This window comes from Syngnathus scovelli, chromosome 5 (assembly GCF_024217435.2).
Source record: "Syngnathus scovelli strain Florida chromosome 5, RoL_Ssco_1.2, whole genome shotgun sequence".
Taxonomy (NCBI): domain Eukaryota; kingdom Metazoa; phylum Chordata; class Actinopteri; order Syngnathiformes; family Syngnathidae; genus Syngnathus; species Syngnathus scovelli.
Window position 1 is genome coordinate 3,412,411 of NC_090851.1, and position 15,296 is coordinate 3,427,706.

General features: G+C 43.0%; 2 protein-coding genes and 1 long non-coding RNA gene across 4 annotated transcripts; 1 reads left to right on the forward strand and 2 right to left on the reverse strand.

Annotated features, from left to right (window-relative positions):
* Positions 1 to 1,656: 1,656 nt before the first annotated feature.
* On the reverse strand, positions 1,657 to 5,611 carry LOC125969137 (muscle M-line assembly protein unc-89-like). The gene is made up of 5 exons (XM_049720891.2): positions 5,355 to 5,611; positions 3,358 to 3,633; positions 2,799 to 3,059; positions 2,450 to 2,704; positions 1,657 to 2,224 (listed from the first exon to the last, which is right to left on the reverse strand). Exons 1-5 carry the CDS (start codon positions 5,410 to 5,412, stop codon positions 1,998 to 2,000), a joined length of 1,077 nt encoding a protein of 358 aa, XP_049576848.1. The 5' UTR covers positions 5,413 to 5,611; the 3' UTR covers positions 1,657 to 1,997.
* Positions 5,612 to 6,653: 1,042 nt separating this feature from the next.
* Positions 6,654 to 13,391, reverse strand: LOC125969127 (MICAL-like protein 2). 2 transcript variants are annotated; one of them, XM_049720867.1, is made up of 16 exons: positions 13,247 to 13,391; positions 12,013 to 12,061; positions 11,165 to 11,306; positions 10,903 to 11,090; positions 10,700 to 10,827; positions 9,245 to 10,576; positions 9,004 to 9,164; positions 8,850 to 8,907; positions 8,609 to 8,715; positions 8,464 to 8,522; positions 8,224 to 8,347; positions 7,964 to 8,066; positions 7,804 to 7,877; positions 7,599 to 7,713; positions 7,466 to 7,512; positions 6,654 to 7,331 (listed from the first exon to the last, which is right to left on the reverse strand). In XM_049720867.1, exons 1-16 carry the CDS (start codon positions 13,387 to 13,389, stop codon positions 7,255 to 7,257), a joined length of 2,907 nt encoding a protein of 968 aa, XP_049576824.1. In that variant the 5' UTR covers positions 13,390 to 13,391; the 3' UTR covers positions 6,654 to 7,254. The 2 variants fall into 2 exon arrangements, with proteins under 2 accessions (XP_049576824.1, XP_049576823.1); XM_049720866.1 differs by having other exon boundaries at positions 8,850 to 8,910.
* On the forward strand, positions 12,765 to 14,345 carry LOC125969141 (uncharacterized). The gene is made up of 2 exons (XR_007481492.2): positions 12,765 to 12,852; positions 13,283 to 14,345. It is a non-coding gene; the product is annotated as an uncharacterized lncRNA (long non-coding RNA).
* The last annotated feature ends 951 nt before the right edge of the window (positions 14,346 to 15,296 follow it).

A 15,296-nucleotide genomic window follows, 5' to 3' on the forward strand; every position in this document is an offset into this window, starting at 1 on the left:
TTTTTATTTTACCAATACCTGATCCAAGCACCAGCCAGGACAGAAACATAAACTATTCAATATAAATCAGTGGTTCTTAACCTTGTTGGAGGTACCGAACCCCACCCGTTTCATATGCGCATTCACCGAACCCCTCGTTAGTGATTTATTTTGTGTGTGTGTGTGTTAAATTCTAGAAATATTTTTTTTTTTACTGGTGCACAAAATGAGCCATGCATGAACATCACCTTGTTCAAAGAACCAAACCAACACAATGCGTGAACTCACAACAAATTACATACCGGTAAATCTGAATTTACACAATAAATCAGGTTTGTTCGGACCTCCTCAGCGGAGGCTCTGTCGAACCCCTGAGACCGACTCACCGAACGAACCCCTGGGGTTCGATCAGACCCAGGTTAAGAACCACTGGTCTAGACAATATCAATATACAGTAGCGTAGTAGGCATAAGTGTTCATTAAAAACCAAGACACTTTATTCCTCCAATAATACCTGCGGCACTCTGATCGGTCTTGGTACTACGACATGCAATTATAGCTGGAGAAAGTATGCAATAAGAACAAAGACACACAAACACACCCGCACTTAGGCATTGACTCCACGTTTCAGTTAACCTGCGCTTTGTCAATTTGTCCTGTCAAACGGTGCAAGTACGTACACTAAGTACACACACTTGCGTGGGGCGGGAAAAGCCAGGCTTGCGCAGGTGCTTCAAAGACTTAGAGTTCAATAAGTCAGCCATTTTGGTTTAGGGAACCGGCAATGGCATTTTGTAGCGGCACTAAAAAATACAAACATTTTTTCCCCACACAAACAATAAAAAACAATCAGGCTTGAAAATCTGATGGAAGAAATAAATCGTATTGAATCCCCACCCCAATATTGTTCCAATAAAATCTGTTTTTTTTTTTTTCTTTTTGCAGGATTTGCTTCCAAATGATGGCCTAGGCATTGCTTACACGATTGTGTCCAAACGATTTCGGGCTTAAGATGTCCACATCTCACGAAAGAAAAACAAGCCGTGCCGCCAATGGTACACAACTGAGGCTCAATAGAGGCTCAGAGGTATTTCAGTGATGCGCCAGTCGTTGATGGGCGTGTGCGTGTCCACAATCGTGGTCATTGTGATTTTTCGAGTCATTTTTTAATTAGGTCGGATGTCTTTTTGTTAGCATCGATTTCTCCGACAAAATATATTAGATATTTAATCGTTTACCGAAACAATTAAATATCACTATCACTTTAAGCACAGTACTACATACAAATTGTTTCCATGTATGGTAATTATTCTTCTCAATGTTTTCATTCTTAAAAAGTGGTATTTGGTCTGTATGTAATTACTCCAAATATTAGCGAAAGTAAGCTGCAATAATTTGTAAGGCTTTCATTAAAGCAAAGACATTTGCTCCGAATTTCCTTTAGCCTTTCCATATAATTTTTCTTTTCATTTAATTTGGTTTTTTCAACTTGGGTCACTATGAAGCATGTACTTTTGGCAAAGAAAAACACGAGCACAATTTCATCTTTGGTGGATGCAGCAAGTTTGTTCACACTCAGCTTACTCAATGATCAATCAATCAATCATATTGTGTGTGGGTGTCATTCAAGCCCTAAATGTAGCCGCCGTTTGCGAATGAGCTCATTCAAAACAAAACAAAGATCGACGACTTTATTGAAGATAGGGAAAAAAGAACAATGGAGCAGCAAAATGCAGCAAATCAAAGAAAAAGCAAATCTAACTCCATGCATGAGCTTAATCCATGACTAAATGCGCCAAAACTTACCAACTAACTAAATGCGCCTACAGTGGCAGCAAATGTAAGCTTAATCAACGACTAAATGCGCCTATGGTGGCAATTCAATGGCAAAATGTACAGTGGCAAATCAATGGTCGGAGAATGCATGCAGAGACCAATCAATGGCGGGCGGGCGGGCTGCCTGGCGCTGGCTTTTTCTGCCTCCACCTTCAGCGTGCTGTGCTGTGCTGTGCTGTCTTCTAGGCGGCCAGCTGAAGCAGCAGATGCACCAGGGTGACCGTCACCAGCAGAGCAGGTGAGTAGGACAGGACGCTGCCGCTGCCGCCGCCGCCTCCGGGGTTTTTGTCGTGCACAACAACTGTGTCAGTGGTATTGCCGCCGCCGCCGCCGCCCATAGTTGCCGGCTTTTTGGTGGTGCCGCCGCCCGGCGCCGGCTTTTTGGTGGTGCCGTCGCTCGCTTTCGGCTCTGAATGGGAGAATGGCAATTGGAAAAGGTCAGCTGGCAACGTTTGAACTTGCCGCACACTTTTGCGCGCAGCACCGCGAGTGCGCTTTGTAAAGGAAAAAGTGCCGCTGAATGGGCTAGCTTCTTGGTTAGCTTCCACTGCCAATGAAATGCAAAATGGTTCCGGCTCAATCAAAGCTTTTCGGGTCTCGTACCACCGAGTGGATTGTGCAACATCAAACTCACCCGGAATGCTGACAGTGAAGGGCACAGTGTTCGCGCCGTATTTGGCCTTGTAGGTTCCCGCGTCGGGTGCTACCAGGTTCGGGATCATTAGCTCCTTTTCATTTGTTCCGCTTTTGACGTATCTCTGATCGGTAAGCGGAGTGTCGTCCTTCTCCCAGGTGACCTTTCCAGTAACTGGGCCTTCGACTTTCAATACGAGGTCTCTGCTCAGCTTGCCCACGCAACTGGCATCGCTGCTCAGGCAGACTGGCGCCACTGCCAGCACAAGAAAAGCACAAGTGATCAAATGGGAAAGAAATGGTGCACAAGAAGCTTTCGTGTGGCGAGCGGCTTTCCTGCAACATCAAACCTTGGACGGAAAAACTTTCTCCCTCGCCGTTGGCGCCGCCCGTGAACTTTGCCTCGTCTTTGTCATCCAGGTTGTTGATCGTCAGGGTAGCCTCGGTGACTCCACCTGGGTACTTGGTGGTATTGGCCGTAATCTTCTCCGTCCCCTTCTTCCAGGAGATTGAGCTGACAGTTCCGTCTGAGAGCCCCAATTTGATGCTGTCACCCTTCTTGCCCTTGCACACCGCGGGTGTGGAGGTTTTGCTACCTAAGCAGTCCACCACTGCCAGCACAAGAAAAGCAGAATCACTCACTCTGGTCTGTGCGCAAAGTACATTGGAGCAAAGACTGTGGCGCTAAGTGGACCCTTTGAAAAGGACGCCGAGATGTATTTTGGTCAAATTTTGGACATTTTTCTCCAACTTTTCTCCTGAGCATAAGAGAGTTTCCCTGTGTGGAGTGTGTGCGTGTTGTCCCTGTGGGCGTGCCTCCCCCCCACACACACACATTCCTAAAACATGCGAAGGAAACGGTGCACAAGAAGCTTTCGTGCGGCCAGCGGCTGTCCTGCAACATCTAACCTTTGACCTGGAACTTTTCCTCTGGTGATACGTTTTTGGCCGTGTACTCTCCCTCGTCCGGTACATCCAGGGTTTTGATCGTCAGGTCTTTGCCCGCCATCGTGTACTTGTTGTCGGTGGCAATGTCGCCCGTTCCCTTCTGCCACTTGGCAACCGTCTCAGTGTTAGAAAGACCGCCTGTGACTTTCAATTTGAGCGCTCCGCCCTTCTTGCCGTTGCACGGCACAGTGTTGCCATCCGTCTTGCCCTCGCATTCTGGTGTCTCGTTCGCCAGCACTACAAAAGCAGAAGAGGGCAAAGTATCACCCACTCTGGTCTGGTCTGTGTGCAAAGTACACATTTGAGGAAAGAATGGCTATTTGCCATGTTCATTTCTGAATATGAATTTTGCCATTGTAAATTGTTGTCTTTGTTATTTACGTGACACCACTGGATCCGAATTGTAATCCGCCCTGCGTAAGACCAAATTGAATGTGTCGGTCTTGTCTTCTTTTCGAGGAGTGTTGTTTCAAACAAAAACAAAGGGAACATATTTGGATGACCTCTACTCCTCCCTCCCCACCAAGTTGTGTTTGTAAAAGCAAAATGTGATTCCCTTGGTTTCTGAATCTATTATTTTGTACAAAAAACGTCATGTTCTGTTTGAAAATGCAAAATGTGATTATTGGTCTTTTTTTGGTGGTAAAACAAACCAAATCTATTCGAAATAGTGTATACTGACTGCAATGAAAGCGGTTAGAAATGTTTCGTCGTGAAAGCAGTTAGAAATGTTTTGTTTTATAGGTTTTCTGTGAAACCAAATTAACATTTGGATTAGAGAAAAAAAAAAGCATGTGCTGTTTGAAAAAAAAAAAAAAAATCTGAATTGATTCTTTATAGTGTAGACCGTTTGCAATTAGTGGTTTTAAATATTCTTATATATTTTTAAGATACTATATTGAAGTGTTTTTTTAAATAGGGGTTCTTTGGTAACATTTTGATTATTGAATATGCAAAATGTGATTTCCTTTGTTTAAAGAAAATCTGAATTTAGTCTTAAAGACATTTGAATGTTTTTTTTTTAAAGGCTTTCTTTAAAATCATGTCTTTTAATTGTTTGAAAAAAGGTCTGAATTCAGTCTTAACAGTGTTTGCAATGATAGTTTCCACGAGTGGTTTGGAATGTTTTCTTTTTTTTTTTTTTTTTTTAGAATTTCTTTGAAATCAAGGTAACACATTTTAATGATCTATATTCAAAAAACGCCATGTTTGGTTGGAAAATGTACAATGTGACCCCCTTTAATTGTTTAAAACAAAAATCAGAATTCAATCCTAATAGTTTGCTATTAAAGTTTCCACGAGTGGTTTTGTTTTTTTTTTTTTTTTTTTTAAATATAGGCTTTCTTTGAAATCAAGGTAACATGTTATCTAGATTAAAAAAACGCCATGTTTGCTTGGAAAATGTATAATGTGACTCCCTTGAATTGTGTAAAACAAAAATCAGAATTCATTCCTAATAGTTTGCTATTAAAGTTTCCATGAGTGGTTTTGATTATTTTTATTTTAAAATATAGGCTTTCTTTGAAATCAAGGGAACATGTTATCTAGATTAAAAAAAAAACGCCATGTTTGGTTGGGAAATGTAAAATGTGACTCCCTTTAATTGTTTAAAACAAAAATCAGAATTCATTCCTAATAGTTTGCTATTAAAGTTTCCACGAGTGGTTTCGATTTTTTTTTTAAATATAGGCTGTGTTTGAAATCAAGGGAACATGTTATCTAGATTTAAAAAAACGCCATGTTCTGTTTGAAAATGAAAAAGTATTTCAAAAAGTATTTCAATTTGTTAACAAAAATCCGAATTTAGTCTTTAAAGTGTATAAGTGATGTGGCAGAGAAAAAGCAAGGCACACACACACACAACAAAGTCCTAAGTCTCCTAAATCCAGTTTTATTCATGCGCCTAAAAGCTTGCGCAAAATGGTTAGCAACATAGGAATTGAATTCAACGCCCTTACCTTGACGAAGTTGTTGGCTGTACACGAGCACCAAGCATAGCAGCTTGGAGAAGTTCATCTTCTTTCGAGGACGACCAGGAAAGGAGGGAGCGTTCGGAGCTGGATCTGGATCTGGAGGTGCGAGCAGGCGAATCCACTGAATCCAACAAGCCAAAAGAGCTCAGCGAGCGAGTCTCTATAAAGCGCTCAATCGCCGTCATCTTCAATGGCGCTTCGAAAGTTTGCACATTTGTTGCTCGTTCATTGGCTGCATTTGGGAACTTTATGACGAGTGCGCGCGTGCTGCACGTACGCAAAAGCGGCCGCGTAACCTTATATAACCACCTTTGTCTGACGCCATAGAGCTGCTTGCTCGTCTCCTTTAAGTCTTTACGGAATGTCATAACTGTTGCGCTTCCGAGTCACGACGAGCGGCACGTTTTGTCCTTTCAGAAGTCTTTTCGATTTTTTCCAAATCCACGCAACAGATACAGCCGTCTCCTCGACATTCGGGTGCCCCTTATCCCAGTGGTGCCTTTAGTGGCAGTAGTAGAAATCGTCGCGATCAGAAAGACATCCAACCTAATTAAGAAATAACTAAAAATATATATATATATCACAATGACGACGATTGTGGACACACACAAAGACCATAAATAAAGGAATGCAACGTCACTGAAATAGCCTCTCATAAAGGAATGGAACGTCACTGAAATAGCCTCTATGATTTCACTTGCGTACCATTGGTGCCATGGCTTGTTTTTCCTTTGTGAGATGCGGATATCTTAAGCCCGAAATTGTTTGGACACGATTATGTAAGCAATGCACAGGCCATCTTTCGGAAACAAATCCTGCAAAAATTAAAAAAAAGATTTTATTGTAACAATATCGGAGTGGGGATTCATTACGATTTTGTTCATCCCACTGATATTCATGCCGGATTGTTTTTTATTGTTTGTGTGTATAAAAAAAAGTTTTTTTTGTGTTGTTTTTTTAGTGCCGATACAAAATACCATTGCCGGTTACCTAAAAAAAAAAAAAAGACTGACTTTTTGAACTCTTAACTATTTGAAGCACCTGCGTGAGCCTGGCTTTTACCGCTTCGATCGTAATGAAATACATCAGTAACCATTATACGATACCAAATGAAAAACAAAAAAGATCATGAAACTGCAACCAATATAGAATTGGAAATAAAATATGCTAGAGCTTTTCACGCAACATGCAACTGCCAGTTACAGCGAAAAGAGGAATGCAATTTGTTTCGTAAATCTACGGGTCTTCAAAAGGGAAACAAACTCTTCATGAAAATAGAAGACATTTGGTTTCAAGTTCCAAACTTTATAATTGTGAGCAAACGTTTCAAACCTTATATAAATGAGTGTTATGTTTTTAAATTAGAGGTCCATATCAAAAATTCAGTACATGACAAAAATGGCTTTGAGCATAATGAAATAGACACAGTAACCATTATGCAATAGCAAATAAAAAGCAATTAAAGATAAAAGCATAAAAGTACAATCAAAATAGAATTAAAAATAAAATGACTACAACTTAGCAGGCGGTAAACATGGAAAATGTTGCATCAGAGCCTCCGCACATTTTAAATCATTTCAGATCCAATATGGATCACATCAGCTAGCCAATGTCTGATTTAACAAAGCAGATTATTCTATCTATCTATCTATCTATCTATCTATCTATCTATCTATCTATCTATCTATCTATCTATCTATCTATCTATCTATCTATCTATCTATCTATCTATCTATCTATCTATCTATCTATCTGTGTGTTAAGTAGATTAAGAGTGTAAGTGGATTAAAATGAACTGAAGCCATCATTAACTTCTCATGCTGAGAAAGACCCCCCCCCCCTTCCAGTACCACAAGAGGGCAGCAAATGAGTTTACTGCCAGGCGTCAGCCCTCCTTCTTGCTCCCCCAGGTGAACAGTTTGGATATGGGAGACTTTTTCTTTGGTTTGTCTTTTTTTACACCTGGGAGAGGACATTTGGACACATTTAACAATACACCGAAAAGCAACACAGTTCGGCATTTAGCGCAAACATTTGTCAACCCTGTTTATTCACACTACTGAATCTGAAGTTCTAAAATCTGGTGAAATACTTACTAAAATTCTCCATCAGTTTGTTCAGCTCCTGGTCCTCCTCTTCCTCTCTGGTAGAACAGAACAGAGAAAAACAAAGTTGTGATTTCACCTCTGTCAACAACATCGTGTCAGTAGTGTTTGTTTGCAAGCTTACCTAAGCCTGTCTTCGTCCAAACCTTCTACAATGGCATTGCGGCCGTTGACGATCTCCATCAACTTGCTCATCAGCTCTTCTTCTCGCTTGCGTTCAAATGCCGTTTTCAGATGTTCTGTGAAGCATATGACACATTTTCCAGTCTTGAGTCACAGCTGGAGTAGAAGAAAAACAAAAAAAAAGGGAAAGGTGTTTGGTTCCTCACCTGGTTTTTCGATAAGCTTTCGAAGCTCCTGCTCAACACTTGGCTGCTGTTCCTCCAGGTCCTGGGTTTTACCGCTATACAAATACACATAATAGTCAAGCAGGAACTGATGTACGGAGGGAGACCTTCGAACTAATCATTCGACTCGCCAGCGTCTCACATGTAGACGAGCTCAGACTCCCGCCGCATGGCCACCTGCTTGTTCCTGATCAACGTGAACCATTCCACCATCAGCTCGTCCATGAGGGAGTCATCCTCGCCTTCTGAAACGCAAACGGCGAGTCGGTCGTACATATATATAGGGAGTATAAAAAGTCCGCACACCCCTACGCAACTGCCAGGTTTTTGTGATGTAAAACACATAAACAGACCAAGGGGAAGGATTTGACTGAAATTTGACACTCGATTGCGGAAACAAACCATCTTCGCTGTGCCGGAGTTTGGCCTCCAGCTCCACCCCTCTCTTCTCCAACTGGTTGAGATTATCTTCGATCTCCATCAGCTCCTTCATGATGGCCTCTTTGGGAATGAAGTCGGGCTTCATCTGCACATGAGGGCAGTGGTAAAGAAGCACAAAGTGACACGTGGCTACTGGTGATGACGGTAACCCCATCATTAACACAGAAGCATCCAATCGCAACAATTTTCCCTTTAAGATACCTTCAAGACTTTTGATTCCGACGATGTTGTCGTGTTTATGGGGTGACCATTACGGATGCCTGAGAAAGCAAAGAATGAGAAAAACAATGCAGGGACTTGCACAGGAGGACCCCCGAGCTGCAATATAGCATCTGCTGATTTGGACCTTGGGATGAAGGAGGGTTCACGGGTCTTAGAGACACCTCGGACAACTCTGAGACTCCGGCGTTCTTAGGCGGTACTTCAGTGGAGGACTGAGCTGTGTCATCTGATCTGTAGCGAAAAAAAAGGGGCCAACATTATCCATCAATTTAATGACAGAAAGGAATATGTAAAAAATGTAAAAAAAAAAAAAATGTAAAAAATAAAAAAAACATCAAGAGTCACTAATAAACAAAAAGGCTTACTTTGTTTCTTTAGGGACAGGCTTGAGCATGGACCTCCAGTCGGTGGGCATCTCCGTCTCTGCTGACCAAGAACATATTTGTGTGAAATGATATGAAAGTAATCATCAATAAATATTTTAAAGCCATGCTAATGTCAGTACGGTCAAATTGATACCTGAAGTGTTGGGTGGTGCTGGCTTCGAACCCTCGAGGCTTCTTTCTGGAGTTCTGCTTCCGAGTGGGCTCGTGTCGGAGAGGATGGACGGGTTGACTTTGAGCTTCACCCTCCCCCTCCTCGTCTCCGGCTCCTTGGTTCCAGTCTGGACCCGGGTTGTGCTTAAGAAAGGGGTTGAAAGGAGTGTTCAGATCTTCTCCACTAGAAATCAACAGCGTCAAGTATCAGTTGGGGTCCTTACGCTGAATCACTTTTCTTGGCCGGGTCTGCCTTTGGTATTTGCTTACTGTTGTCGTTTTCTTCTTTTGAGAGTTTCTTAGCGGTGTCCGCCGCTTTTGCTTTAGCATCCTCACCGACCCCAGGTTTCTTATTACCTCCTTTCCCCTCATCGAAACGCTCCCGTAATCGACTTTTGCCCGTATTGGCAATATTTACAATTGCGACATTACTACCCTGATTTTCATCATGTTTCTTTACACCCGCTTTGTCGTTGTTAACGTCCACCTTAGTCTGAATTATAACCACCTTGGCGACATTTCTCGCCGCAGATTGATCTCCTTGGGCTTTCTTAACGGGATCATCAGACTTGAACTCTTTCGGGGCGATATCTGCAGTCTTGGTTGCAGGTTTCTTGTCGTCGCTCTCGGCCTCAAAGAACCTCATTTTGGACTGGATGGTCTTGGCCGCGGTGGCAGACGTCCGAGGCGCTGCAACGGGCTTGGTGGTGATGGCAGCCGGTGTAGTGAGAGTGGTGTCGGGAATACTGGGTCGGTTCGTGACTGGAGAAGTCTGACTCTGCGTAGCAGCCATGATGAGGTTCAAAGCAGCTCTATGTGGAGATGAAGTTCTGCCAGAGATACTGGAAGGGGGGCTTGGTTTGTGGGGGGTTGAAGCAGGCCTGTTAGGAGATGAAGTTCTGCCGGAGATGCTGGAAGGGGGGCTCGGTTTGTCGGGGTTCGAAGCAGCTCTATGCGGAGGTGAAGTTCTGCCGGAGATGCTGGAAGGGGGGCTTGGTTTGTAGGGGTTTGAAGCAGGTCTATTAGGAGATGAAGTTCTGCCGAAGATGCTGGAAAGAGGGCTGGATTTATGTGGGTTTGAAGCTGGTTTATTAGGAGATGAAGTTCTGCCGGAGATGCTGGAAGGTGGGCTTGGTTTGCGGGTGTTTGAAGCAGGCTTATTAGGAGATGAAGTTCTGCCGAAGATGCTGGAGAGAGGGCTGGGTTTATGGGGGTTTGAAGCCGGCCTATTAGGAGAAGACGTTCTGCCGGAAATGCTGGAAGGTGGGCTTGGTTTCTGGGAGTTTGAAGCTGGCCTATCAGGAGCTGAAGTTCTGCCGGAGATGCTGGATGGGGGGCTTGGTTTCTGGGGGTTTGAAGCCGGCCTAGTCGGAGATGAAGTTCTGCCGGAGATGCTGGATAGCGGGCTGGGTTTCTGGACTAGCGATGAGGGGCCCAGTTTGGGTGGCGCCGTAGGCGTCACCGTCACGGTGTTGCTTTTGGCGAGGCCTGTCGAAGGAGGAACACTCGAAGGCGCATCCCTTAGGTGTGAACTTATGATTGGAGGGGCCAGTAACCTAGGAGATGAGGGGTTTAGAAGACAGAAACAGGAAGCAATATCAGGGACACCTGCACAGGCGAATGCGTGACAATAACAAAAACACCATCCTATCAGGTCAGATATGATCAATAAGTCTTACCTTGCGCAGTTCCTGTGGTAGAGCTTCCCGTCAATGAGCTGTCGTTGCACCAGATGAACGTGTTTGTTGCAGGACACGCACTTGTTACTCAGAGTTCCTACTTCGTTGGATTTCTCAGCAGCAACGTCCTGAGAAAGGTTAGGAGTGCTTGCGTACATTTGTGTGACATTTTCAACAGCCGCACTTTTTGGTATCGGTTGTACCTGTCGAACGGTTCTGGGTTGTCTCGGGCGGGGGAGAGGTGCTGTGATGTTCGCTAAAGAAGGTGGATTGTTCTCCTTGGCAGGCTTGGATGAAGGGAACACCTTGGACATCACCGGCGCGTTCTTTTTCCCCGACGGCCCATGGGCGAGTGGCTCGGCGGGACGCTTTACCGCCGCCACACCACCAACTGGGAAAAACACAGATGTGTGAGACGTGATGAAGATGATGGGAGGAGAACTAGAGATAGGCGGTGATACTCACTTGGGGAGCGTCCGTGGAAGTAGTTGTAGTACTGCGAGACGTACGTGAGGATACTGAGGCGGTCCGGAACTTTGAGCGCCACCATGTCTTCCGCATCCAAGAGCGCAGGAATTCCGAGCTGCTCCTCGGCGACCCGAAAAGCCTTCAAAGATCACCAGCAGAGGAAAGTAGAACGTTATGAACGTCTGCATGGGGCTGCCAGATGTTGTAGGGTGGTGCATGGGTTTGGAAAAGCTGTTCGACAACTTCAAATGTTACAAATAAAGAAAGTCGAGCACCAGCAATGGTCATAAATCATTAAGCAAGAACATTAAGAACGTGTCGTAAAAACGGATTAAGTTTGCTTTGACGGATGGAACACTGTCCACACTTACGCAATGAACACAAGAGGAATTTTACTATCCCACAGTCCGGACAGATCCGAAGCGAAATAGCAGGAATGCACCTGTGCGGCCAAAGCGTTGACACTTGTTTAAACACTTGAAATCACTTGAAGCGCTCCCATCCTTTGACATTCCTCCGGAAAATAAATGAAAGCACCCCTACTAAGTAATGTCATTTGAAAATGACAGAACGACTGGTTGGAGTTCCTCAAGGTTCCGCGCTTGAACCAATGTCATTTTAAAAATAATTCATTTTAAAAGCCAAAAGATGGGACACGTGTCGAATTTTACTCATGACGTGAGCTTTCTAGTGATTCCCCTCATTGTTACTCTAAGTACTCTAATTGTAAATTAACTTTACTTGGGAAGTCCAACGAGAAAATGCGTCTTACCAAGCCGTTCTGAAAATTCTGATATATTAGATTCGAGATTATAGTGTAATGCTAGATGTTGGTAAACTCTTACCAGGTTGTTGTTCTCGTAGACATTTTCTTTCTTTAATGAGTCGAAATCGCTGCAAGAGGGGGAAAGATAATTATTAGGTAACAACTGCCAACTTCCTCATCTGTTCATTCTAAAAGATGAATCTGCCTTCTTGAGTCATGCTCAAGCACCTCATGACAATGACTGACTTTAAACACAGTTAAATCCTCAGTCTTGGATTATCGGAACATTTTGCGTGAGATCACTGAAGCAATGTTTTGTAGTCTGCGACACAAACAGGTTTGCGGGAGATGTTGGGACAAGCCCTTGATATCTGGGAAAAAAATGTATAAAATGAAACAAGGAGCACATCTTACTGTTTTCTACAAACCCAAACAAAAGCACAATTCATGAAAAGTCAAACACCTTGACCCTAAAACACATATTTTACTCCTTCTTTCCTATTCAACAGTCAAGTTTCAACAAGTTGGTTTCATCTTGCGGAAAAAAAAAAAAAGCACCAACCCACATGGCGGTCCCCAGGGTTCTGTACTTTGCCCAATGCTTTTGCTATTATAACAATTCCAATGCGATCTAAATCAAGACTTGTTTGGAAAAATAAAAATGCCTTTACGGAGAAAACTAGAATGCCATAAATCAACATAAAACAAGGACCTCTGCCAAGGCTAAACAATGTGACTCATTATCACCAGGTTGATACGCCTCCATTCCAGACCAATAGGTATCGGTATTGTGTAGAAGTGGGTGTGAACTTTAATGTTTTTGTAAAAGAAAAAAAACAATAGAGGGAAGGGAAAGTCAGATAAGATTTGGAATTATTGACTGATAGGTATCTAGGGAAGTTAAACTAGGATGTGACCAGTAAGTATTAACACTGATAATACAACCGACTTGAAATACAGTATTCAAGCTAGTTATATATATTTTCCGTGTTATCATTGGGTAGTTTGGCTTTTTTTTTTTTTTTAAATCACATCACTATGCTAGCAAAGCTACTTTGTATGCAAGTGTTGTCCATTGTGTCGTTTTACTTTATCCCAAATGACGTTGCAGAGTCCGTTTTTGTTCCTAATATATCCAGTTAGGGCCCACTTCTACATTTACCAAACTAAGTGATTCTACTTAATTACACAAAGCTAGTACTCTTCAAAACTTTAGAGGTAGCCCAGCCAGTTGAGCTTCTTCCTCATTTTTAAGTAGCAACGATCCCAAAGTTAGTCGACTTAACAAGTCTTATGCTTTATGTCGTACTCACATGAGATCCGGTCTGTGTTTGTGAATAATGGCACAGAAAGCCAGGCCGTCGCGGAACGACGTGGTCATGTTAGTGACAGTCACATCCCGGTAGCCATCACACTGGACCCGGCACCACTGCTGGAGAGCCTTTACCGCCGACATCCCGCAGGGCTCGGTGGCAGCTCCGCCGCGGACTCCCTCTCCGCGGTGGTGGATCCTCTCCCCCGACTTCCCCTGCTAAAACCGCGGGGTTTGCCTACGTCCACAGTGGAATACACTCGTGAAACTTTTTTCCTCCACGGCCACGCTGGAGGATGAGGGTTCCTGAGTATGGACGATGCTGCGCCTTCGAGAGTTAACACCGATATCGATATCGACCAGTCAGCGGACACCTGTGGAAGGTTGGTCGTGACGTCTATGTGGGCGTGGCTTAATATGCGCATGCGTATACGAATTTACCGTAAATTGTTTTTTTCCCAATAAACACAAGTTCGTAAAGCAAATTTGTGTGGATGAAAACCCATGTAGTTATTTTTGTATTAAGTTTAATTTTACTGTAAAGTTAAACAAGGACTAACAATAAACTTTTATGAGGACTTATGTGCCAAACTGCTGCCTGTTGTTAAATTCTCTGCTCATAACCAACATTTTTGCTTGCAATTTCTATGTTAGTAAACAAGGCACAATCAGCCTGTCCTGTCTTGTCTGCTGGGTGTGTCAGTTTCACACACATGCAGCAAAAAATAAAAAAAAAAGCAGGGAGGTGCAAGATAGCTACTAGTCATCTTAATGCCTACATAAATACTGTATAGTGTGACTCCTAAACCAGCCATGCATATTTCACACTGATATGGTGCTTAGCTTATTATTTAAAAAAAAAAGTAGTGGGCTCAATAAAGGGGAGATGGAGAGTTTACAAAAATACAGGGGGAAGTCAAGAAAAAAAATCTTAAACATTTTATGTGGCCGGTTTAACAAAGCTAAGAATTACCTAAGAATTTTATTAACCGTTTAACAGTCAATTAACTGGAGAGATTTCTCTTACCCCAGGTTCTTTAATTTGAATTTTGCCTACTCAACTTAGAGCTGTTTGAGGTTCTTGTCTCGGGGTTAGGGTTGCTTTATAATTGTAAATAATATCGGTTTGTGGCCATCCTACTGCTGCACAGAGCTAACCTGAACTTCATCTCCAACAACATGAGAGGCCCCAGCCCACAAAAGCTTCACGATAATAACCTTGGTGGTCTCAAGTGATCTTCACTGGTGATATCAGGGCTACATCGTGACATCATGCATGACCATGACTCACAATGTAACACAAACATTTGCTTTGATGACATTTTAAAGACTTCTTGTATGACACGTGAGCCCAAACTGTGATTAACAATTGTCACCTCATGATTTTTCCACCATTGTAATCACTGATAGCATAAAGATTAGCTTTTTTTTTTTTTTTTTTTAGCGGATTCAATATGCCTTCCTCATGCTACGAGCACAAAGACAGAAAGTATGCGCGTGGTTGTTATGTTTGTGTCAAGTCTCAAGACCGCAAAGCGCCACGTTTTGAAAGAAAAGCATTCCACGACAGACACAAAAAGAGGAAATCTGTTTTTAGGCGATGTTTATGACTCCCAAAATGTCTCATGCCTATTTTTGCGGGGAATTTATGCTAATCTAACCCCCCTCCCTTTAATGGAACACTACGCAAGAATACAGTGATTGTAGGCCAAAGCCCACCAACACCCCCCACACAAATAACTAATCCTCCCAAATCCACACAGGAAATGCCCTTGTCAGAGGAAAATGCTTTTAGACAGACCCCCGCTGCTCTTTTCTCTCTCTCTCTCTCTCTTTGGCCCCGCCCCCTTATGACCAACGAATGAGTGATTTACGAATCATCTGGAAATAGTTAGTATGTGAACAGACTGGCTTGTGTACAGCCTTTTAGCATACGAACTTATATCTAGTGGTTGACTTTGATTCAAGAGGCTTATTTTTAATTTTTGTTTTTGGAAGACCAACACCGACATGGACAGCCACATCGATATTTTTCTCTGACAATACGGTGA